The sequence below is a fragment of the Eubalaena glacialis genome, chromosome X, assembly GCF_028564815.1.
Source record: "Eubalaena glacialis isolate mEubGla1 chromosome X, mEubGla1.1.hap2.+ XY, whole genome shotgun sequence".
NCBI classification, from domain to species: Eukaryota; Metazoa; Chordata; class Mammalia; order Artiodactyla; family Balaenidae; genus Eubalaena; species Eubalaena glacialis.
In genome coordinates this window covers 137,427,459-137,448,559 of record NC_083736.1, presented here as the reverse complement: position 1 = coordinate 137,448,559, position 21,101 = coordinate 137,427,459, and the positions used below count along the sequence as shown (strand labels likewise).

The 21,101-nt window shown below is 61.9% G+C and overlaps 3 protein-coding genes across 3 annotated transcripts; all 3 read right to left on the bottom strand.

The window, feature by feature from the left end:
- Nucleotides 1–926: 926 nt before the first annotated feature.
- Nucleotides 927–5,519, bottom strand: FAM50A (family with sequence similarity 50 member A). Its single transcript, XM_061177897.1, has 13 exons — nucleotides 5,293–5,519; nucleotides 3,968–4,052; nucleotides 3,770–3,869; nucleotides 3,358–3,503; nucleotides 2,846–2,922; nucleotides 2,658–2,724; nucleotides 2,440–2,501; nucleotides 2,119–2,195; nucleotides 1,837–1,891; nucleotides 1,597–1,645; nucleotides 1,434–1,504; nucleotides 1,229–1,339; nucleotides 927–1,118 (listed from the first exon to the last, which is right to left on the bottom strand). Exons 1-13 carry the CDS (start codon nucleotides 5,401–5,403, stop codon nucleotides 1,110–1,112), a joined length of 1,020 nt encoding a protein of 339 aa, XP_061033880.1. The 5' UTR covers nucleotides 5,404–5,519; the 3' UTR covers nucleotides 927–1,109.
- A 652-nt stretch (nucleotides 5,520–6,171) lies between these two features.
- GDI1 (GDP dissociation inhibitor 1) lies at nucleotides 6,172–11,995 on the bottom strand. Its single transcript, XM_061178324.1, has 11 exons — nucleotides 11,886–11,995; nucleotides 10,602–10,709; nucleotides 10,357–10,456; nucleotides 10,080–10,214; nucleotides 9,441–9,639; nucleotides 9,049–9,180; nucleotides 8,398–8,497; nucleotides 7,892–8,063; nucleotides 7,478–7,622; nucleotides 7,298–7,352; nucleotides 6,172–7,207 (listed from the first exon to the last, which is right to left on the bottom strand). The coding sequence occupies exons 1-11, from the start codon at nucleotides 11,928–11,930 to the stop codon at nucleotides 7,055–7,057; spliced, it is 1,344 nt and encodes a 447-aa protein (XP_061034307.1). The 5' UTR covers nucleotides 11,931–11,995; the 3' UTR covers nucleotides 6,172–7,054.
- A 682-nt stretch (nucleotides 11,996–12,677) lies between these two features.
- On the bottom strand, nucleotides 12,678–20,070 carry ATP6AP1 (ATPase H+ transporting accessory protein 1). The gene is made up of 10 exons (XM_061177671.1): nucleotides 19,861–20,070; nucleotides 19,487–19,613; nucleotides 17,036–17,110; nucleotides 16,561–16,754; nucleotides 16,131–16,171; nucleotides 15,241–15,326; nucleotides 14,594–14,835; nucleotides 14,062–14,109; nucleotides 13,749–13,980; nucleotides 12,678–13,532 (listed from the first exon to the last, which is right to left on the bottom strand). Exons 1-10 carry the CDS (start codon nucleotides 20,013–20,015, stop codon nucleotides 13,323–13,325), a joined length of 1,410 nt encoding a protein of 469 aa, XP_061033654.1. The 5' UTR covers nucleotides 20,016–20,070; the 3' UTR covers nucleotides 12,678–13,322.
- Nucleotides 20,071–21,101: the final 1,031 nt, after the last annotated feature.

Genomic DNA, 21,101 nt, shown 5'->3' with positions numbered 1-21,101 from the left:
AGGCACAAGAGCCTGTGCACCCGGCAAAGCCCACCACCACCGTCAGATCTGCACACTGGCCAGGGAGGTGGGGCCGGACCCAGAGCTGAGACGCTCCCTGCCGGCTGGGGTCTGTCCCCTGTCCCCTCTGCCAGGTCTCCGGCAAGGGGAATAAGGGGGGAGCAGGGGTGGCGAGCTTACCTTCCTCAGCCTCCCGGAGCCGGGCCCAGGGGAACCAGGGGAGCTGGCCGCCAAGGCGGGGCAGGAAGCAGGAGCACGCACCCCCAAGCCAGGTTCCCCCCTTGGGGCCGTGACAGCGACCAGCCCCAGGGCAGCCTGAGCAGAGCTGGCCGTGGGTGGGGTGGGCAAGCCGTGAGTACAGGGCAGCCACAGCGGCCTTCCCGTGTCCAGACTGGGGAGAGATGCTGTGACAGGGTTACAGGGTGGCTGGGAGCCACAGGACAGCCGTGTCCCTTATAGAACGGGCAGCTAGGAGACACAAAGGAGCCCAAAGTCCTGGGCGGGAAGCACGGGGGGGAATGCCCTTCCTACCCATGTAGGTGCCGCGGTGGGGACGAGCTGGCTGCAGGGACAGCTGGGCCTGCTGAGGCCCCAGTGGATCCCAAATATCCCTTCCACCCTCCCACCCCTGCCAAACACACACTTGCTTGCAAGACACAGACAGCAAAGATATTGTATAGCTCCACTTATGTGAAACTTCCAGAATAGGCAAATCCATACAGACAGAAAGTAAACTAGGGGGTGCGAGGGGCTGGGGGGCGGCTGCTAATGGACGTGGGGCCTCCTTTCGGGGTGATTCACATTATGAACGTACTAAGTACCCCTGGATGGTACGCTTTCAAATGGTCACAACGGTGAATTTTATGTTATGTGAATTTTACCTCAATAAAAAAAAAAATCTTTAAAATAAAACGCACAACAGGTGCTCCAGCTCTGACGCGTGTATCTCTTTGTCGTAAAAGAAAAAGGCGGTAAACAACAGTGCCAGGGGCAGGGGCTGAGCAGGCCCCGTCACGTCTCGGGAGCGGGGAGCCGGGCGCCCGGAATCCTGGGGACGTAGGGAGGGGGCCGCAGGGAGCCGGAGGAGCTGGGGCCACGCTGCTGCCACATCACCGGATCTGGTGCAGGAACAGGGCACAGAGAAGGAAAGGCGAGCTGAGCAGGGCCGGGCGGGCCTCCTGCCGGGCAGCCAGGCCAGCTCCCACCCAGCGCTCGAGGGCTTCTGTACCGTGTACTTGTCCCACTTCTTCTCAGGGTCGTAGGGCTCCCAGCGGCTGGCGGGGAAGATGTGCTTGTTCTTCTCGTACCAGCTCCGCAGCACCACCTTGCCCGCGTGCGACTGAGGACGGGAGGAGGGCCGGGCGCTGCAGCTCAGGGCTCAGGGCCACGCGGCTGGCCCCCTCCTACCCGCGCGGCGCCCCCGCCCACCGTACCTCATCCTTCTCCACGGTGGCGTCGCTGAGCAGCCGCACGTCATCGTGAACGTCAAAATTGAAGAGGGGCCCTGCAGGGACAAGGAGACAAGAGGCCAGGCCCCCTCAGCTGCCGCCCTGTGACACGGGCAAGTGGCTGGGGGGCGGGGCCAGGCACACTCACCGCTCTTCCCTCGCGCCTTGGTGACGATGAAGTCATAGAAGCTGTGGTGCTAGGAGCAGAGTGCAGGAAAGCGACGGCAGGTGAGCCACCTCGGCCGCCTGCAAGCTGGGCTCCAGCCCTGCCCACCTGAGCCGAAGACCCAGAGCAGGCGGGGCCCCCCTCGAAGCCCCCGGGTGTGCCACAGCCCGAGACCCTCCCCGCAGCCCCAGGCGGGGCTGCGGGGACAGAGAAGGGACTCACGTGGGGTATGATTAGGTCCTCCTTGATGTACATGAGCTGCTCCACCCCTGCCGACCTGAGGGAGAAAGGACCAGGAAGCAGGTGGCCAAGGACACCGGGGCACCAGAGCCAGGAGGCAGAGGCCCGCGATGCTGGGAGGGGGATGGGAAAGGGGGCCCGGCCCCCTTCTCAGGAGCGCGGCGCCCAGCGTGCCGCGAGCGGCAGCTGCCACCTGGGGTCCCGAGCGCCAGGGCTGAGACTGCAGATTCCGGAGCACCCCGTCGCACGGCCGCGCAGCCCCACCTGAGCTCGCTGAAGTCTTTGCGCAGGATCTCGAGGGCCTTCTGCAGGAACTGCTGCATCGTGTTGCCCTTCTTCATCTGTGTGAGTGACCCGAGGAGAGGCGAGAGGGCAACCGTGTGGGGAAACCAACCGAGGAGTTGGGAAGGGAGGACGGAAGCCCGGAACCCTCCTCCCTGCTCCCCCCGAACCCCCAGGGGCCACCCACACCAAGGGGCCTGAGGGCTCTGTCGGGATTGACAGCTCCTTCCCACCGAGTCCAAAGGAGACCGGGCCCGAGGGGCAAGGGGCGTGGGGCACAGGGCGCAGGCCCCGCAGCGTCACCTTGACCGTGCGCCGGTGCCCAGAGCCATCCCAGTAACTGAAGGTGATCTCGATCTCCTCGCCTACAAAACAGAATTGCCGCTTGGCCTCCAGACCCCGGTGTCCCCACTCCCTGCCAGCTCCCTGGGGCTCGGGGCACTGCCCAGAGCAGCGTTGGCAGGAGAGTGGGCGTGGCTCCCAGCCCCGGGCCACGTGCATCCCGCTCCAGGAGCCCTCACTCTTGATCTTCTCCTGCTTGGCTTCCCACTCCTGCCGTAGCTCCTCCCGGAGCCGATTCTCCTCCTCCTAGAAGAGAAAGAAGCAAAGGAGGGAGGCCCAGGGCTGCCCAGGGCTGCCCAGGGGGGCACGCAGGGCCCCACTTCCTGAGCAAAAGCCTCTGCCAGGGTTGGGGTCAGGCCGCCTTTACCTCCCGGTCTCGGTCAGGCAAGAAGCTCGTGTCCACATCTGGGTTCTTCCCCAGTTTCCTCTTCTTTGCAGTGATCTCTGGAGCAAAAGGAAACACAAGGGTTTCCGTGGTGGCCTCAGCCTTCCCGAGTCGTTCCTGTGGCCCCTTGTTCCCTTGGGCAAGGCCTGCACTGTCCAGTGAGCAGCCGCTTAGTTTCTGCGGCTGGGTCAATTTACACTGAAATTATTCAAACAGAATTAAGTCTGGTGCCCAGCCACACGAGCCCCACACACCTGCCCAGGGACCGCACAGCTGGTTCCCACTCAGTCGGCCACCGAAAGCGAGCCCCCCACTCAACTTTGCCATGGTGAAGACTTGGCCCTTTCCCTCCTGCCCCAACTTGTGAGGTCCGGGACCCCGAATGCGGCGGGCCGTCGAAGCTGTTGGTAGATGTGCTTCTCCACTTGAGAGCCAGAAGCCAGGACAGAGCTCTCTGCCAGCGGGACCGCGCCCCGTCCGCAGCCTGCCCTCACCTTCCCTCTCCAGCTCCTCCTCGTCTATGGTCGCCTCCTCCTCCTCCTCGCCTGCCTCGTCTTCTTCCTCCAGGGTGAAGGACAGGCTGGAGATCTTCCGCTTGGCCTCCTTCTTGCGCTCCTTCTCGCGCAGCTTCTCCAGCTTCCTGCCAAGGCATGGGTGGCCGTCATGCATGTCCCCACCCCCGAGGCCCCTTCCCCGACCCAGAGCCACCTGTGTGCTCAGTGCGGGTCCCACTCAGCGCAGGCCCAGAGGAGTCCTACTGGCCCGGGGCACTTCAAGTTCACGGGCAGGGCTCTGACGATGACGAAGGGTCCCCCTCCCCTTCCACGTGCGGCACCAGCCCGACCCGCCTCCAAGCACGAGCCCCGTCCGGAGGGGGAGGCCGCTGGCTGGGAGGAGGCGACCCACAGCTGCAGCTCCTTCGACTGCTCCTTCTTCGCCAGCTGCTTCTCCCGCTCCTTCACCAGGGCCTCCTGCTTCGCCTTCATGTCGTTCAGCGTCACAAGACCTGCGAGGTGAGGAGACGCGGGGGCAAGAGGCGGTCACCCAGAGTCGGCCACGCAGCCGGCCTCAGCCCGGGAGCGGGGACACGAGCGCCTTGCTCACCCACGGTGCTGGACTTGAGCTCCGCCTCCACGGCATCGTAGTGCGCAGAGAACTTCTTGTCAATGTTGGATTTCATTATGTTCTCCTGTCCGGGAGAGAAAGCAGCAGTGAGGGCCACCTGCCACCCCACCATGCAAGTGGGGACCTGGGTTCTAGTCCCAGGTGTGTCCCTAGACTCACTACGATGTGACCTTGGGAAAGACACGTCCCCTTCCCTTGACTGATGGAAGGCTCCACGGGGCTGTGAGAGGCTCTTCCAGTGCCGAGGGGACCAAGTGGGGCCGTTTCCCCGCGCCATCTGCGCTGCTCCGGCCCCTCCACAGGTCCCGCTGGGAACCAGAGCTCACTCAGTGGTCTGGAGCCGTGGGTCCTCCCTGCCGTTGGTGTTCTTCACGCCCAGCTCTTAAGCTGAAGCTCTGGAGACCCAAGGCAAGGAGTGACAAGGGGAGCAGAGGGTGGCTGACGGCCGAGCCCCTCACCGAGCAATGCTGCTCCCTCTTGGCCCCAGATGTTGCCAACAGCTTCCCACGAGGCCTCCTCGCTCCAGCCCAGTCCCATCCCACTTGGTACCAAGCAGGTCCCTCTCTGGCCAGCAGCCTCCACAGGAGGTGGCCAGCAGAGAAATGTACCTCCGTCCCGCCACTGAGTTCGCACTGAGACGGTGGGGCTGGGGCACGAGTGTAAACCGAGGCAGCACCGGGCCTCGGCATGCAGCCGCTTCCTTGGGCCCGGGCGGCCGCCACTGCACCTAAGGCCTGCTCTCCCCTTGCGCCGAGTCCCTCCTCTTCCACCGAGTCGCCCCCAAAGGCCTAAGGGAAGGGCTCCTTCCTTCCTGACGGCCCACTGCCATTGGCCACTCACTGAAGCCCTTAGTGAACCGCGAGCACCCCAGACCTTCCTGCCTGCCTTTGTCCCGTGGAAAGGGCTCCAGAATGAGTCCAGTGCATTGGCTGGGGCCCACCCTTCCTGATATCCATTGGATCTGGGCCTGACTCTCAGGGCTGAAGGGCCAGAGAAAGAGTGCTCTGTGCCCTCGACGGTCGCCCCAATGCCAAAAATGTAACCACTGAGTGTGGCTCCTTCCTGCTGGAGGCTTGTCACAACCTACCTCCTCTCAGCCTTCTGCGTCCATTTTACAGATGAACAGACTGTCGCCGGCTCATTTCCGCCCCTTGCTAGAGATGGGCGAGCAAGGGTCCCACCCCCCACTCGCCGCCCGCGCTCTGCTCCCGCTTCCCGGGGCCCCGCGCGACCCCAGGCGGCGGGAGCAGACCACGGGCGGCGGGCCGCGCGCATGCGCCGAAGCGCCCCGGCCCGGCCCGCACCTCCGCGATCCTCTGCTTCATCTGCTCCATCTGCTCGCGCTGCTTCTCCCGCTTCTTCATCAGGTGCATGGCGCGGCCCGCCTCGCTCGCGGCACCCTTGTACTGAGCCATGGCGGCAGCGACAGCGGTCCGGCCGAGTCTCCGGGGCTGCGCCGGCTGTAGAGGCGGCCGTGCAGTCAACCGACCTCGGCGCCCTGACGTCCGCCTCCGGGGGAAGCGCTGCCACTGCGCCCCGCCCCCGGCACGTGACTTCCCCCGCCCCGCCCCGCCCCGCCCCGCTAGCGGCCCCGCCCCGCCGGCCGCCGGAAGCTGGACGCCGGTCCCTCTCTTTATAGGTTCCCCATCAGTTCCTCAACAATAACCGCCGGTACGAGGCTGGGTCCCCAGTCCTGCTTCCCTCTGTTGACCCCAAGGCTGGGCCCCCGGGCCCTTCACTTCCTCGATGTTGATCCCAGTCTAAGGGCAGATCCCCCCAATCCCCTCGCTGCCTCCCTGCCTGAGGGCGCCCTGGTTCCCCCTGCTTCCTTGGCTTTGACTCCCCTCCCAAGACTGGGCCCCAGTCCCGCGTTTCCCCAGGCCACGAGTCTGGGCCTGCGCTTCTGCTTCCTCCACTTCAGCCCCCACCCCAGGCCAGACCCCTCTCCCTCGATTCCTCTCACATTAACCCCTTGGGCAGGGTGATGTGACCTGTTTCCTCTATAGGCCCTTTCAGTTCAGGGGCTCTGCAATTTCCTGATGAAGAAAGTCACCTCTTATAGCCATCAGGAGCAAAGCTAAGCCACACGCAGTCCCAAGCCTGGGTAGGAGAGCAGGACAGCCCAGGGAGCCAAGGCCCCACCCCAGATGCAGCTTTGGGGAAATAAAACTAACGATATGGGCTCAGGTTTCAACACAGTTTTATTGGGAGGTTTTGTTTTCTGTGAAATACACTAGAGGCTGGGGAAGGGGACACATTCACTTTGCGAGATAAGGGTCTCCCACCACTAAGGGGAAGGAATAGGGCAGGGCACACGGGGTTTGGATCCATTTTCCCACCTCCTTCTGCTTTGCTCACATGTCTCTTCTCTCTCAGCAAGTACCAACAAACACAAAGACAAGAAACAAAAACCAAATCAACCTCCAATGGGGCCACACCCAAGCCCTCTTCCTTCCCAGGCTGCACCAGGGTCGCCAGGGTTAGGAAGGCCAGGCCAGGGTAGCTGCTCCACAGCCCCAGGCCGCACCGTGAGGCCGCGGGGCACAGTGCTCCCTTCTCACACAGGGTGGGCCGAAGTTAATAAATTAGAATAAATTACGGGAGTGGGGTAGGGAAAGGACTGCAACTTTGTGCTGGGAGGGCCCCTTCTCTCCAACACACAAGAGCTGGTGGGGGGAGGCAGGGGGCATCTCCAAAGGCCACTAGAGCGGGGGTAAGAGCGGTGGGGGCAGAAGTCAGCTTTTCCTCCACGTTCCTCCCGAACAGAGCAGAAGAATTAGGGATGGGGGGAGAGACACACACAAGGAGAGGAACCCCCTTCTCCCTGAATAAGGAAGGGCCAAGAAAGAGGATACTAACCAACCCCCCCCCCCCGCCGTCTCCCAAACCATCACTAAGGTTAAGGATTTGGTCAGTGAATCAATGAGGTGGGTGACAGGAATGTGGTGGGGGAAGCAGAGGATGCTGGAAACGGGGGTGCCCAGCCACGCCCATCTCCCCAGCCCTTGAGGAGAACAGGCTCAGGTTGGGGCAGAGGGCACCAGGGGCTGGGGCGGGGGTCGGCAATCACTGGTCAGCTTCTCCAAAGACATCGTTCTGTTTGCGCTTCATGTTCTCAAAATCAAAAGCGGAGCCTGCCATGCGCTTGTAGATGTCTTTGATGTCGTTGCAGGTTGTCTCAAAGTGTGTGGTGGCATCATAGGAGCAGGAACAGAACACCTGGAAACAGCCAGCGCCCGGGGCCCGAGGTGAGTTGGGCAGGGGCCCTGGGCGGGCAGCCAGGAGCCGGGGCCGGGACAGGCTGCTTACCTGGCTCTCGGAACCATCGTCGGTGGGCTCATACAAGTCACTGATGGCCACAAACCTGACGGGCAGATGGAAGGGACGAGACAGGTCTCACAACCAGCCTTGCCCTCCCTGATGCCCACCCTCCGGCTCCTTGGCTCCCTTCCTCCCCCCAGCTTCAGCCCCAGCCCCCCAGCCCCTCACTTCTGGTCAATGGGCTCCAGCAGCTCCAGGGCCGGCTCAACCTCCTTTTCGGGCTCTGCGGTCTCCACCGTGGTGCTGGCGATGGCAATGTACTTGCCCTGCGCGGCCACGTTGTGTGCGTAGGAGATCATGCACACGTAGATGTCTGCCCGCAGGAGGGGCTCGGTTAACGTGGGCGTGTGGGGGCCCGAGCTCAATTTCGGCCCGCCCGCCCTCCCCAGCCCTGCCGCCGTCCCAGAGGAGGAGAGGCCAAGCCCGCCAATCCCTAGAGCCTCAGGTCACGGGGACCGCAGTGTGGGTCCCTGTTCTTCCATGGAGGGATCTGGCAGAGAGCCAGCCCCCAGGCTGAGGGGGACAGGCATGAGCCACACCAAAGAGAACACGCTGGAGGAAGTCACGTGGGGCTTGGCCTACCTGACTTCCTGTTGACCTGGTTCTGGGGGATGATGATTTGGCAGGAGTTGGCATCGTTGGTGTTCTTGATGGGGTGGCTGAGGATACAGATGATACGGATAACCTGGCCAGCCTTCCGCACGCGGTCTGGAACGTAGCTGGGGTCACAGATCAGCTGCTTGCAGCGGGCCACCTATGAAAGCACCAAAAGGCCTTGTCCCTATCTAATCACACCCCTCGGTGTTTCAGGGCCCGGACTCACGATGAGGGTTGGCAGCTCCAGCAGGCGGGACACTCCCACAACGTGCAGCCTCCTCCTGCGCCTCGGGGAGGGGGGCCCTGATACGCAGATGTCTGCCAACAGGATCGGCTACATAGTCTTCTTCTGGAGCCCCGGTCCCCAGCCTGAGGCCCTCAGAGCCGAGCAGCAGCAGACCCAGCAGAGCCAGGGTCACTGGGAAGCGCGCCTCTAAGGAGGGGGCGAACCCCGCCCAGACCAGCGTGCCTGCGCGGCGGGGGCGGCTCACCTCTCCCTCGGACTTCACGCCCACCACCTTGCCGTTCTCCATGATGATGTCATCCACGGGTTTGTTCAGCATGTAGGTCCCCCCGTAGATGGCACTCAACCTGTGGTGGGGAGAGTGATGGTGAGGGCGCCCTCCCAGGACAAACGGGGACCAGTGCTATTGCACCACCTGCCCCTACCAGCACGAGGGTGCAGAGAAGGCGGCCCCAGGCAGGCAGAGCTCAGGAGACCTGGTGGTCCTTCCCAACTCTGTCACCGCTACAAACTCAGGACTGAACCTGGAGTGCTCCTTCCTCTCTGGAGCTGAACGCCAGAATGTTCTGCGAAGGGCCAGCGTGAGGGTGGCTCCTCACGGAAATGTTCTGGGGGACAGAACGAAGGGCTCTGGAGAATCCGACTCGAGGTTTCCAGGCCCCGCGCCCAGTCCTAGCACTGCCTGACTCAGGCCAGGAGCCAAGCAAGCCCCCATTTGTGGTCCTTCAACTCTGCACGTCAATACCCCACTGTAGTGCCATCACCCAAGGATGGTGTGAAATGAACTAGGACCACAGTGGCAAAGTACAAAATGCTGTGGAGATACCCAAGGGGGCCGTTTCCATCGTTGGCCTCAGTCCTTCTTGGGACCGCCAACCGACCGAAGCCACGCCCTTACCTTGCAAAGCCCTGGGGCAGCTCGCCAAGGCCATAGAGTGGGTACAGGTACGGGCTCTTGCCATACCGGGCCAGGGACTCGCTGTACAACTTGATGCGGTTGATGGTCTCAAGACAGGGCTGGTCCAGGTAGCTGGGGGGATGGGGTCAGAAGAGGCTCCAACAGCAGGACCCCCAGTTCACCCCACCCAGGCACCAGGCCAGCCTTCCCACCACCCTCAATGGCCTGGGGAAGACCACGGGTCAAATGTAGGGAAGGGACAGAAAAGGCGACAGGCAAGCGAGCACGAGGCTGAGTACGAGAGGCGTGGGCCAAGAGAACAGCAGGCAGGAGCAGGGAGGGCAGGGTGTGGGCCGGATGAGGGGTGGTCTGCCATGCCAGTTTCCCCTCACTCATCGGTGCGGTAGAGCGCCAGGGCGTGGCCAGTGAAGTCGATGACATCCTGGCCCAAGTCAAACTTCCGGTAGACGTCACGCATGCTGGTGTTCTGGGGGTCGACGCCCTCGAAGGTCTTGGCGTCATTCTCATCAAAGTTTGCCACAAACACAAGGAACTTGCGGAAGCGCCGTTTCTCAAACATGCCCATCAGATCTACGCAGGCAACGTGAAAACAATCATTGCACCACAGACAATGAAACTCTCCATCCCGCCAAGCAGGCGGAGCGAGCGGGCACCCTAGCTCCCAGCTGACCCCCATGGGACCTCAGATTAACCCCTCTGTGCTTCTTGGCCTCAGTTTCCCCATACGTACGAAGAGCGAGTCGGGCTGGACAGGCTCTGAGGGCCCTCCCGGCTCCGACACCTGGGGATGTTTCACTAATCAGGTGGAGCCCCTGTCAAGGACCCCACATTCCTTCCGCACGCGGACTCCCCTCCTGGCAACCAGTGGGAGGCGTGGCCCCGGGCGCAGAGGGACGACAGAGCAAGGGGCTTCTGGTACGGCGTGAGGAACGTGACCTCGGGCAAGGGGCGCCCTGCTCTGGACAGCTGCCCCCCCCCACGATTCCCTGGCTCAGGGGACCCACACTCACTAGAAGCCAAGGCTTCGGTCTCGGTGGACGGTACTTTGTAGATCTTGCCCCCCTTGTAGACAAAGCTGCCCTCCACCACCTTGAAGTCCAGATAGCGTGTCACCTCTGTATACAGTAGCATCTTCACCAGCTGTCCTGCGGGGTGGTGTGGGCAAGGCAACAGAGTCAGCGTGGCTCACTCCAGAAGCTCTAGCTGGTCTGGCTGCCCTTCTCTGGAGTCTGACCCTCCTCTGGTCATCCCAATCACCCCCCATAATACCTCCTTCATCTCCCTCACCGTTGGCCATGAGGAACTTGGGGATCAAGTCAACGTTCCAGTCTCGGCCCCGGCCCATCGTCTCAGGGGGCCCCTCCAGCAATTGAAAACGCTTATACAGCTGCAGGCAGGAGAGAGAGACAGAGATGCACCCCGAGGACCCCCCTCCCGCCCCCACCCCCCGCCCAGAAAACCTGGGGAGCTGCTTCGTTTTGCACCCCACGCGCGAGGTTAACAAGGGCTGGGCCTGGGCCCCAAGCACCCACCTCCTCCAGGGGGGTGATGGAGGAGCTCTCGCCCCCATAGTAGGGGTTCCGGTCCATGTGCAGCACCTTCTTCCCGTTCACGGACATGATGCCCGACAGGATACATTCCTGGGCGAGGGGCGACGTTCGCTGCACTCCTACCTGCCCACATTCCCACCAGCAGCCCTGATGTATTCCCCACCCCAACCCTGAGAGGAGAGCAAAGCTGGAAGGACTGTGCCCCAACGGACAGCTCCTTCCATCCGTGGCTGGTCGCCTTGCCTAAAATCGGGGGTGGTGCTTCATTTGACCACGGTTTCCTTTCATAACCTTGCTGGGCAAAAAGGTGAACAAGGAAGAGAGTATCCAGCAGGCACACGCACGGTCTTCCGGCAACCCAGATACCAAGCAAATCATCTACCTATGTAGAGCCCCACAGAAAAGCAGATAAAACACAATGAACCACGGGGAAGACCTAGCTGCACAGCCAAAGGGACCCAAAAGGGAAGCGAAGAAAGGCTTAGTTAGCATGGTACTGAAATCCCAGGCCCCACCCTGGGCTGCTCTTTCCTCAAAGAGGAGAGCCCCTGACCGTGAGCCTTCCCAGCCACGGGAGGGGCTTCTGCGCCCGACTGAAGGGGATGCATCTCTCAAGGCAGCAGTCCGAGGGGGTCTGGGGGAGGGTAAACACCCTCACCAGTCACTGTCACCAGCCCAAGGACAAAGGCTGCAAATACGACTCAGCCTGAGGTCTCCACGGGAAACCGGGGTGGGGTAACGGGAATGTTGTCACTGTCCCCACTGCTGCTCCTTCTGGAACATTCCATGGGTCCCTGGGCCCCGAGGCGGGATGAGGGCCCATCCTGGCGAGGTCCCCCGACCTGACCGGCGGTCCTTGTACTACTACATCCCCACCAGAATTAGCGCAAGATGGTAGGTGATGCTGGGCTGGCCTTGGGTGGGGGCCGGGTGGGCGGGGTCAGGGAGCAACGGGAGACATCGGGGCGAGCGGGGGTGCGTTTTCCGGCCCTGCCGGCCGGAATAGGGAGGACGGGAGGGGCCAGGGGTCGGGGCCCGGGGAGTTGGGGGGGGCGGCCAGAAGAGGGGCCGCTTCTTGGAGATGGACCATGGCAGTGGGTAGAAGCAACGTCGAGGGGGGATGGGCATGGGGCTGTCTTTTCGGGCACACGAACGCCGGGGGCGGCAGCGCCGCGATGGCAACGATGGGAGGATGGGGCCGAGGGCTGCAGCATCCCGGGGAGGAGAGGGCGATGCGGAGCCCCGGACGCCAGAGGCCGCACTTACGGTAAGGCCGGTCCCCAGCACGATCACATCATATTCCTCGTCCATGGTCAGGCCTCGGTGTCAGCGCCCGTCAGCTCCTCCTCCTCCTCCTCCTTCACCGCCGCCGCCGCCGCCGCCGCCGCCGCCGCCGCCGCCGCCGCCGCCGCACTGGACCAAAGATGGCGGCGCTTCGGCCGTAGCCCGACCCCTCCGCCGCGTCAAAGAGTCCCGGCCCCTCCCCGCCCCCGCCGCGCCGACCGGGGCCACCGCCTCCCCGGGTTGTCTCCCGTGAGGGTTGCTGGGGCCCGGGCCCCAGCACCAGCGCGGCTCTGCGGGCAGCGCCCGTTCGCCAACGGCCCTGAGGGGAGAGCGGCGGGGCGGGGCGGGGCGGGCGGGGCGGCCCGGCAGCCGGTACTGAGGTCCGCGAGGGATCCGTGCGCGGGAGCCGCACGCGCCCCGCCCCCCGGGAAGCTCAGCGCGGCCCCGCGGGTTGGGTGCGCGCCGCTGCGGCAGCCCGAGGCGGCCCCCTAGGGACGTGGGGGCGGCCATTGTCGCGGCCGTCTCCACCCCCTTCCCGGGCGCTGACCGCCCCCGCCCTCCTTTAGTCGGTTAGGGACGCAGCTTGCTAACAACCCTCCCGGCCTCCCCTGGCCCCCGGAAAAGCAGCCCGCAGGACGGACCCGTGCGAGACCTTCCCGCCTCCCTCTTGGTCGCGCGAGGCTACGGGTACATTCGCACGCCTCCTCCGGCAGCCCTCAGCCAAGCGCATCCTCCCTTGTGCCCAGCGCAGAAATGAGTAACAAGAGGCCCAAGCATGGCGACCCGTCTTTATTTTATTAGGAAGGAAACCACGAGCACCCCAGGCTCCTGCCAGGCACCCAGTGATCACACCCAGCCCCCCTGCCATGGAGGTCCCTTCCTTCTCAGACCAAAAAAAAAAAAAAACCCCAGTGCACTGCTTATCCTTAGCACAACATCACCAAAAAACAGTAACACCAGCCAAGCAGGACAGACAGTTAAATAGTACTTCCACACCCCCCACACTCAGGGAACTTCCAGCTCCTGGCTGCTACAAGGAGCCCCATAGAGCCTGGGGAGGGAGCACTGGCTACACAAAAGCACTATAAACAGCAAGGGGCGAAGGCGGAGAAATGAGAATAAATAAGGAGAAAGGGGGAGGAGGACGGGCCCTAGAACTCACGGCCCCTTCCTTCACAATGACCAAGCCTGGGAAATTTGCCTACTATCTACGCAGAATACATACACCTTGGTGATAGAGATGGGGAGTGGGCAGCCCAGGGAAGACCCTCAGCTGGTGGAACAGAGAGCCAGACAGGCTGAGGGGAGCCAGGAGTCATGCTACCGTAGGAAGAGGGGAAGCCCTCCTGCCAGCATGCCTCTGGTGGGAACGCGACGACCTGGACACCAGCACGCCCTCAACCCCCCACAGGCGCAGGGTCACACGATCTGGGTCAAAGCTATGGTGGGGCCCTTGTGGTCGTCAAAGCGGTCCATGGTCTTGAGGCTGAGGATCATGTGTAGGCCGTAGGTGAAGATGAAGAGCATGAACAGGGAGGTGAGCAGCCCCATCCAGATGCCCGGGGAGAAGAAGCCTGCACAGTCACTGGCGTAGGAGAACTGCTCACCCGTCACGTTGAAGGCCTGGATCTGGGGGGCAGAAAGCACCGAGTGGCCCCACACAGGGAGGCCCAGTAAGGGCGTGGGAGCACCAAGGGGACCGGACTCTCAACTACATTCCCAAGCCCTAACCCCAACCCAAAGGACACTGAGACTGCAGGCCTCTGCTCCCCCAGCCCCTCCCAGTACTGGGCTACCTCCAACCTGGGCTCCCCACCTCCAGGCGCGGTCCCTCCCCCTTCCTACCTGGAAGTCCTGAAAAGTCATCTGCCAGAGAGAGGGCTGTGTGCCGGGCACGAGGAGATTACCATTCTTGTTCAGACTGCTGACGTACTCGCAGTGGAAGGAATAGATGCTGGGCCCCGTGACCTGGGAGGCATTGAAGTAGGCGACGGAGCCGTTGCTGTGGATTTCAAGGCGCTCCAGGGTAAACCAGTGTCGGGCGGACACCGGGTAGAAGCGGTTAGCCAGAATGAACCTGGGGGAGGCCGTGGAGGTGTCAGGCAGCTGGAGAGGCCGGAGCCGCACGAGCCCACCCGCACCTGCCTCTCGGACTCACCTGAATGTCACTGTGGTACCGAAGAGCTGTTCGTAGGTCAGCACAAGCCTGCAGAGTCAGGGGAAGAGGTGAGTTTTCAGGCTCTGGGACGGCCTTGAGCATCTCAGAGCAAGTTCCTCGGGTATCCTGCTACCTAAGCTGTACGGGGTCCTCACAGCCACCTGAAGAGGCAGTGCCTCCACTTGACAGATAGGAAAACTGAGGCCCCATCACACCCTAAGTCAGGAACCAGCCAGCACACAGGTTCCCTACCTCCAGCTGAGAGCTCCTCCCTCTGGTTCCCCTGAACCCACGGCCACTCCCTTCAGCTCCCCCTTGGGACTGCTGAGGCTGCTCAAGGGGGAAGCAGCAGGATCCAAGGTGTTAAGCACCGAGGTCGGGCCAAGGACGAGAAGGCGTGAGGAGGCAGAACTCTGAACAATGCCCACTCAGGAGCCCTCCGCCAGCCTCCCCCCACCACAATGCCACCTGCATCCCCACGGCGAACAGCCCCCAACACATACCCCCTCAGTGGCATGTACTTCGCCCTTACCTGGCAACGGAGTCGTTCCAGAAGGAGCCGGTCAGGTTGAGGCGGTCCTGATCCCCAAAGGTGAGGGAGGTCAGGTCCTTCCAGTGGTCCCTATATGCCACCGAGAAGTTTTGGGCCCAGAACAGGATCCGGGGGGCAGTGTCATTGTAACTCACAGGGGAAAAGACCATAGGCGATGCCGACTGTCTTTGCAGCAGCTGGCGACCCAGACCCCCGGCCACCAAGGCTACATCGCGGGCCACCTGCAGAAAGAGCCCACAAGCCTTCTCTCAACAGCCCTGGTTCTCTCAGCAGGCCCTGAGCCAAGCGGCCTGCCCTCGCGGTCCCCGCTGGGCACTCCCTCCACCATCGCAAGTCCCACCAGCCACGCTCATACTCAAAAGCTTCCTTTGGGAAGCTTTCCCCTGGTGGCCCCTAAGCCTGTGTGAGGTTTCTCGTCTCTGCACCTTAGGAACACTTGGACTTATGGTCCGAATACGCCAGACAGTAAGGCTGTTGGGGTGAGATGGGCAGCAGCCGCCTGGAAGGAGGAAGCAGGACTTCACGGCTCATGCACGCCCCCCGCCCCGACATCTGCCCAGAGGAGAAGCCGGCCCCCCTCCAGGCCCCCGGCCACACCTCCCGGAACCCCGGGCAAGGGCACGTACCCTAGGAGGGCGGACTGCCGTGAGGGCCGCCGTGTACGGAACGTCTTCCGACTTGAGCATGCTCAGCACCTGCCCGATGACCTCATCTGAGGAGCAACGGGGAGAGCAGAGAAGCAAGTCGCAGGCCGCCACTCACGGCCACGCTCCCACTGCCCACGAGAACCCGTCTGACTGTGGCGCTGCAGAGGCAAGGCTGGGCCCTTCCATGCACCCTCTCGGCGCCGCCTCTTGACGGTGCTCAGCGGCGTCACCGTGTCGAGGTGGGGCGCACCGGACGTCTGCCCTGCGCAGTCCCCACACACCAGCAACCGTCCTCTGGTGGGACGCTGAGACACTCGCAGAGCCGGGCCCCAGCAACCTTCACTAGTGTTCGCTGTTTCCAGCAGCCGCTTCTCATCATCCCCCCAGCCCCAGCCTCCCCCGGCCACCGTGGCCCCAGTCACTGAGTCCCTAATGCCACACCCTAACTCAGCGGAAGGAGGAGAGACAGACAGACACAGAAAACTCCAACTCTACCCCCGGAAAGTGTCCAGTGACCTTGCCAGGAGGAATGACTGTCCTTTACAGCCAAAGGAAGACCAGTCCTCGGAACTGTTTTTTGAAACGTTGCTGGTATATTCAAGCCCAAACCCTAGGATTCAGGCCACCTGAGTGGAAACTGGCTCCAGGCGGCACGCAGAAGGCCCCTGGACATCCAACAGCTCTGCCAGGCTGGGCCCAGCCAGAGAGGGCCGAGGCCTGGGGACCGGCGGGGCCCTGCTCAGCTGGCCAGTTGCTGCCAAGAAGCAGGGGGGCCACCCTGGGAGGGCGGAGGGGCTGAGGAGCGCGGGCTCCTTGCGGCCAAGGGTGGGATGAGGACAGAAACCGCGCCCCACCCCGCCCCCGCTCACCATTGCCTGTGAGCACTTCCTTCGGCGCCATCAGACCCGAGCTAGGGAAGAGACAGAACGTTAGAGACGCCCAAATCCAAATGGCCTCCGCCGCCCTGGGCCGCCGTCCTTGCCTGGTAGCCCCGCCACCTAGCACGCTCGAGCTGGGGGCTCACTCCCACCACCGGCACCTTTGCTCACCTCACAGCCCTGCCTGGAATCCCCCGGCCCTCCTGCCCCAGCTTCGGAGTCCCGCTCAAGTCCCTGCCTCCTGCTCCGTGTATGGTCCCCGCTAGGCGGGCCGGCTCCCCACCAGCGAGGCCTGCGTCCGCCTCGTCTGGCCACACAGGCACCTTCTGGGAGGGCCTCAAGGTGCTAACGGGAGGACTGCTCCCCTTGGCTGAGCTGCGCCACCGGAGCCTGGGCCCTGAGGCTAGAGGCCGGGCCGTACCTGGCCGTGTAGGGCAGGCGGAGGAGCAGCAAGGCCGGGAGGCTGGCGTTGAGCTTCAGCTCCCGAAGCGTGGCCAGGTCCACGTGCAGGGGGCTGGCCCCGAGCTTCTCCTGCAGGTAAGTGGTCAGAGTGCTGACCGCGTACCAGTCGACGGCCGGAAGCACCAGAGAGGAGGGGGCCAGGTCCAGGGCATTCTGGGGACAGAGGGGCAGGCGAGAGGATGAGTTAGCAAGGGGCCAGGGGACCCGGGCCAGCCTACCAGACCTCTCTGGAAAGCCATGCCCACGCCCACGCCCACACCCACACCGGCTCTCATTCCAGGTGGCAAAGAAAACACGCCACACCCCTGGCCCTGACACTAAGGCCTTTCTACCTTCAGCCAGCATCTCTGGCTCCTGAGGGGACGGTTCTTACTGTGCTGGGAGAGGGGGCGCAGGATGGCCTCCAGGGCCTGCAGCTGGGAGAGGACCCTTACCTCCAGGTTAGAGAAGGCACTGTCCTGCTTGTTTCCAAACACGCCACCATACGCTGTGAAGTCCTCGATGCTCAGCTAGTAGGGAAGCAGGGAGACGGCCTCAGAACACTGGGCTAGGGCCAGGGCAGGGGGCAGACACCTTCCCTGTGCATTTGCAGGGCCTGCAAAATCTCATTTAGAGTCAAATTTGATCTGCTCCGAAGAGTGAGCGAGGGTACATTTTAGGGGTGGGGTGGGGCGGTGGAAGGTTCTCTTTTCTCCAGCACCCTCTTGGCAGGGTGAGGGAACAAGGAAGGTGGTCACGGGGTTGGAAGGAAGTCTGTGGGCAGCTGATTCACGGTAACCTCGGGAGTAAGAGTCAGCCGCCCCCTGCAAGCAGACAGGAGGAGCTGCCGAGGGAAGAGGGAAGCTGTGGGGAGGAGCTGGGGGGCGGCCAGGAGCACTGACTGCACGCCCCCCAGGGCAGAAGTCAGAGACAAGGAGAGCCTGCGCGCCAGCTGCCACAGGTAGAGCCGCGTCCGTCCGGCCTGGATGAGACCCTTTGCAAAGGAGGGGGAGAAGTGCCCCTCCCTGCCTGGTTTTGGTGGAAGGGGAGAGAGAGGTGCGGATCTCAGAACATGCTGGAGAAAGCACTGCAGTCTCCTGAGCTCTCTGGACCACAGTAACCCCAAGCCCATCCCTCTTCCTCTGCAACCCAGAGATGTCCTTCAACCTCTGCCCCTCCATCCCAACTCCCAGCTTCCTCTGGCTTTTCCCAGTTAGGCCCAGAGGAGATCTTAATCAGCTTCCCTAACCTCATCCTGTTTAGTATACATACTTGCCCGGCCTCCTCTCCCTTCTGGGCAGGAATCTTGACCCTGTCTGGCTACCTAAGCTCTCATTCTGAAAGCCCAGGAACCACCGCTGTGTCCTCATGGCACTCCCTGCTCGAAATCACCCAAGGCTTCCTGCCACATTTAGAACTGCAACCAACGTCTTCCCCCCTTGTCTCCTGGTTCCTTGGCTGACCATCTCCTACCCCTTTCTCTCGCTCACTATTCTCCAGCCACACCAGCTCTTCCACGGGCTCACCAGGAGCGCTCCTTGCCCAGGGCCTTTGCACCTGCTGTTACCTCTGTCAGGAATGCCCTTCCCCCACAGCCACACGGCTCCATCCCTCCCTCCACTTAGGTCTCTGCTCGGATATCACCTCCACAGCGAGCGCTTGCCCGGTCACCCTTATCTTAAACAGCACTGCCAGTCACTCTGTCCCCTTAGTCTGCTTCCTTCTTCTCTAAGGACTACAGAACTGACAGTATATCATACACCAACTTAGCATTTACCTGTCACCCTCACGAGAGTGTCAGCTTCTCCAGGGTAGGGGCTGGGGTTATTCTCACTGCTGTGTCCCCAACACTTAATACCTGGTACACAGTAGGTAGTCCATATTTGACAAATGAATGAATTGAAGGAATGCCACAAGACGGGGTGGGGGTGCCAGCTAAACGTTTTACATGGCCTATGAGAAATGCTCCTCACAGCCCTCTGATGTCAGTGGTGTCTTCATTTTACAGATGCAGAAAGGGGCATTTGCAGAGTATTTCACGTGTCCAAAGGCCGGTAAGTAGTAGAACTAGAACTGAGTTCCAGTCTGACTACATTATTTACCACCTCCTGGAAGGACTACAGGCCAGCACAGCCACCACCACCTGCCCACAGAACGACAGAGCAAGACCAAAAGGGGAATGAGCCATACAGGCCACCAATGAGGAACAGACAAGCAGAAGCTCGATAACCTCCCAAACGACAATCCTACACTGCCCTCGAACCTTCTTGTGGTCTACAGGCCTGCTTTGGGAGCATAAAGACCCAGATGGGAGGGTAAACAGTGTGCTGGATATGAGCACAAACCTGGGGTGGAGGGGTGTCCAACAGACTCAGGCTGGAACCAGCTGTGGCTTGCACAAGCCACACAACTTCAGCCAATCCTTCTTTGGCAGTAAAACCAAGATAATGACATCAGCTCAGCATAGTGCGAATGAAGCACTCAGTAAGTGATCATTCTTCGATTCTCTCCCTCACGATGATTACAGTTAGAATCACGACTCTGCCACCCATTAGCTGTGTGACCTTGGGTAAGTCATTTGCCATCCTTGGGCATCACTCTTCTGATCTGTAAACAGGGTTCATCATCCCCACCATGTAGAGTAGATCAGATAAGGGTCTGGCACTCACTGGGCATCTGGCCTCTGACCCTTTATTTCCCCCAATCAAGTGGGTGCCATTTCAAGGCCCTCACCATTCCCACTGAACGTTCTCCTACATGCCTTCCCAAGGGAGGAACCACACCTCCCTAGAGTTGGGACAAGGTCACTGAAGCTTCCCTTGAGGAATGGGCCTCAGTGTCCTGGGGGGGGAGGGGGCCTGCCTGCCTCCTGATGACCGAAGGAGAGAGGGCTGTGGCAGGCGCACCTTGTCCTGAAGGAAAAGCAGCACGTTGCGGGGGCCCAGCTCCAGGGCGGGGTCTAAGTAGGTAGAGAGCTGCATGTCGCTGGTGATATGGCCCTCGTGGGTGTCGGCCGCAGGAGCCCAGAGGTCTCTGGCAGGGGATAGAAGAGGTGCTGTCAAGCGGGGGCTCATGGCTTGAGATCGGAAACCCACGGGCTCCCAGCTTGATGCGTGGGGCCCAGAGCTCAGACCCAGCCCACTCGCTATGGAGCCGCCGAGCAAGGGACAGTCCCCCTCTGGGCCCCGCCGCCCCTCGCCAAGGACAGCCCCGGAGTCGGGCGAGGGCACCTCAGCCGCCGCGGCGCGCAGCGCAGCCCGCCCCGGCCCGCCCCGCTCACCGGTCACTCGACCACAGCACCAGCGGCACCTGCTGCTCCGACGCCACCGCCGCCGCCGCCACCACCATCACCAGCGGCAGCCATGGCATCTGCCAGAGCGCCGGGGCCCGCCGCATCCCCGCCCGCATTCGATCCACCGCGGTCGCCGCCATCATAACCTCTCGGCCTCCACTGCCTGGACCCGCCGCGGCCGCCGCAGATCAGGTGACCGTCGCCCCCGCCCGAGCTCCGCCTCGAGCCGCCATTGGCCCGGGCGCAAGACCGCTTTCCATACCCTCAGGTGATTGGACGAAGTGGATGCCACTCACAGCCGCTCCTTTTCACTGGTTGGCTGTACGTGTCTCCAGGCGCGCACGCTCCAAGTAGGAAAGGGGGCGGAACGGAGCTCCGCCGGCTCCCACAGCCTCCTGCACTTCTGAGGACGCCGCGGGTTCCAACCCTGCAGAAGGAACGGGGCGGAGCGGGCTCTGCTGGTTTCCACGCGCACAGCTTCCCCTTTCCCTGTTTTAATCTTCTTAATGCTTAAAGTAGCAAGAGTGGTTTCTTTCTCCTGCAGATGGACCCTCCTTTATACAGGTAAGGAGAGAAGAGGACGCCCAGGATAGCGTCCAGAGGAACACCAGCACTTACTATGGGCAGGGAGGAGGAGGATCCAGAAGAGAGATGGGAGAAGGGGCATCAAAGAGAAGGGGAAAACCCAGGGACGTTTCAAGCACACCATGGTTAACAACGTCATTCTCGACTGCTGCCAGGAAGCAGGTAAGATGAGGACAGAAAACTTTCTTGTACTTAGCAACACCAGTTTGGTGAGAGCGATGTCAGTGTGAGGAAGTGGAGACACTGTATAGATTGTCCTTTCTCGAAGTTTGCCTTAAAGAGAGGAAAGAGACAGAGTGACAGCTAGAGTCAGAAGATGAGAGACACCACCTCAAATAAATTGGGAGACTTTCATCTTTTTCTGTGCCATTTTAAAAAAATTTTTCATTTATTTATTTATTTGGTTGCGCCAGGCCTTAGTTGCAACAGGCATGCTCCTTAGCTGCGGCATGTGAACTCTTAGTTGCGGCATGCATGTGGGATCTAGTTCCCTGACCAGGGATCGAACCCCAGCCCACTGCATTGGGAGCACGGAGTCTTACCCACTGCACCACCAGGGAAGTCCCTTTCTGTGCCATTTTTTATTTCTCATATTAGTGACCATTGAAATCTCGCGGGTGAGTATATGGGTGTTCACTGTAAGC

Bases quoted from the DNA above. Each gene is read 5' to 3' on its own strand.
- FAM50A (XM_061177897.1), bottom strand. From the start codon at position 5,403: ATGGCTCAGTACAAGGGTGCCGCGAGCGAGGCGGGCCGCGCCATGCAC. The intron at 2,502-2,657 runs GTGAGGGCTCCT...TCTGTTTTGTAG, and splicing joins CAAGCAGGAGAAGATCAAGA to GCGAGGAGATCGAGATCACC. The intron at 1,646-1,836 runs GTGAGTCCCTTC...CTCTGCTCCTAG, and splicing joins AGGACCTAATCATACCCCAC to CACCACAGCTTCTATGACTT.
- GDI1 (XM_061178324.1), bottom strand. From the start codon at position 11,930: ATGGACGAGGAATATGATGTGATCGTGCTGGGGACCGGCCTTACC. The intron at 10,457-10,601 runs GTGGGTGCTTGG...TCCTGCCTGCAG, and splicing joins CCATCACCCCCCTGGAGGAG to CTGTATAAGCGTTTTCAATT. The intron at 10,215-10,356 runs GTGAGGGAGATG...ACCACCCCGCAG, and splicing joins CAAGTTCCTCATGGCCAACG to GACAGCTGGTGAAGATGCTA.
- ATP6AP1 (XM_061177671.1), bottom strand. From the start codon at position 20,015: ATGATGGCGGCGACCGCGGTGGATCGAATGCGGGCGGGGATGCGGCGG. The intron at 19,614-19,860 runs GTGAGCGGGGCG...ATCCCCTGCCAG, and splicing joins GTGCTGTGGTCGAGTGACCG to AGACCTCTGGGCTCCTGCGG. The intron at 14,110-14,593 runs GTAAGGGCGAAG...CTGACTCTGCAG, and splicing joins TGGAACGACTCCGTTGCCAG to GCTTGTGCTGACCTACGAAC.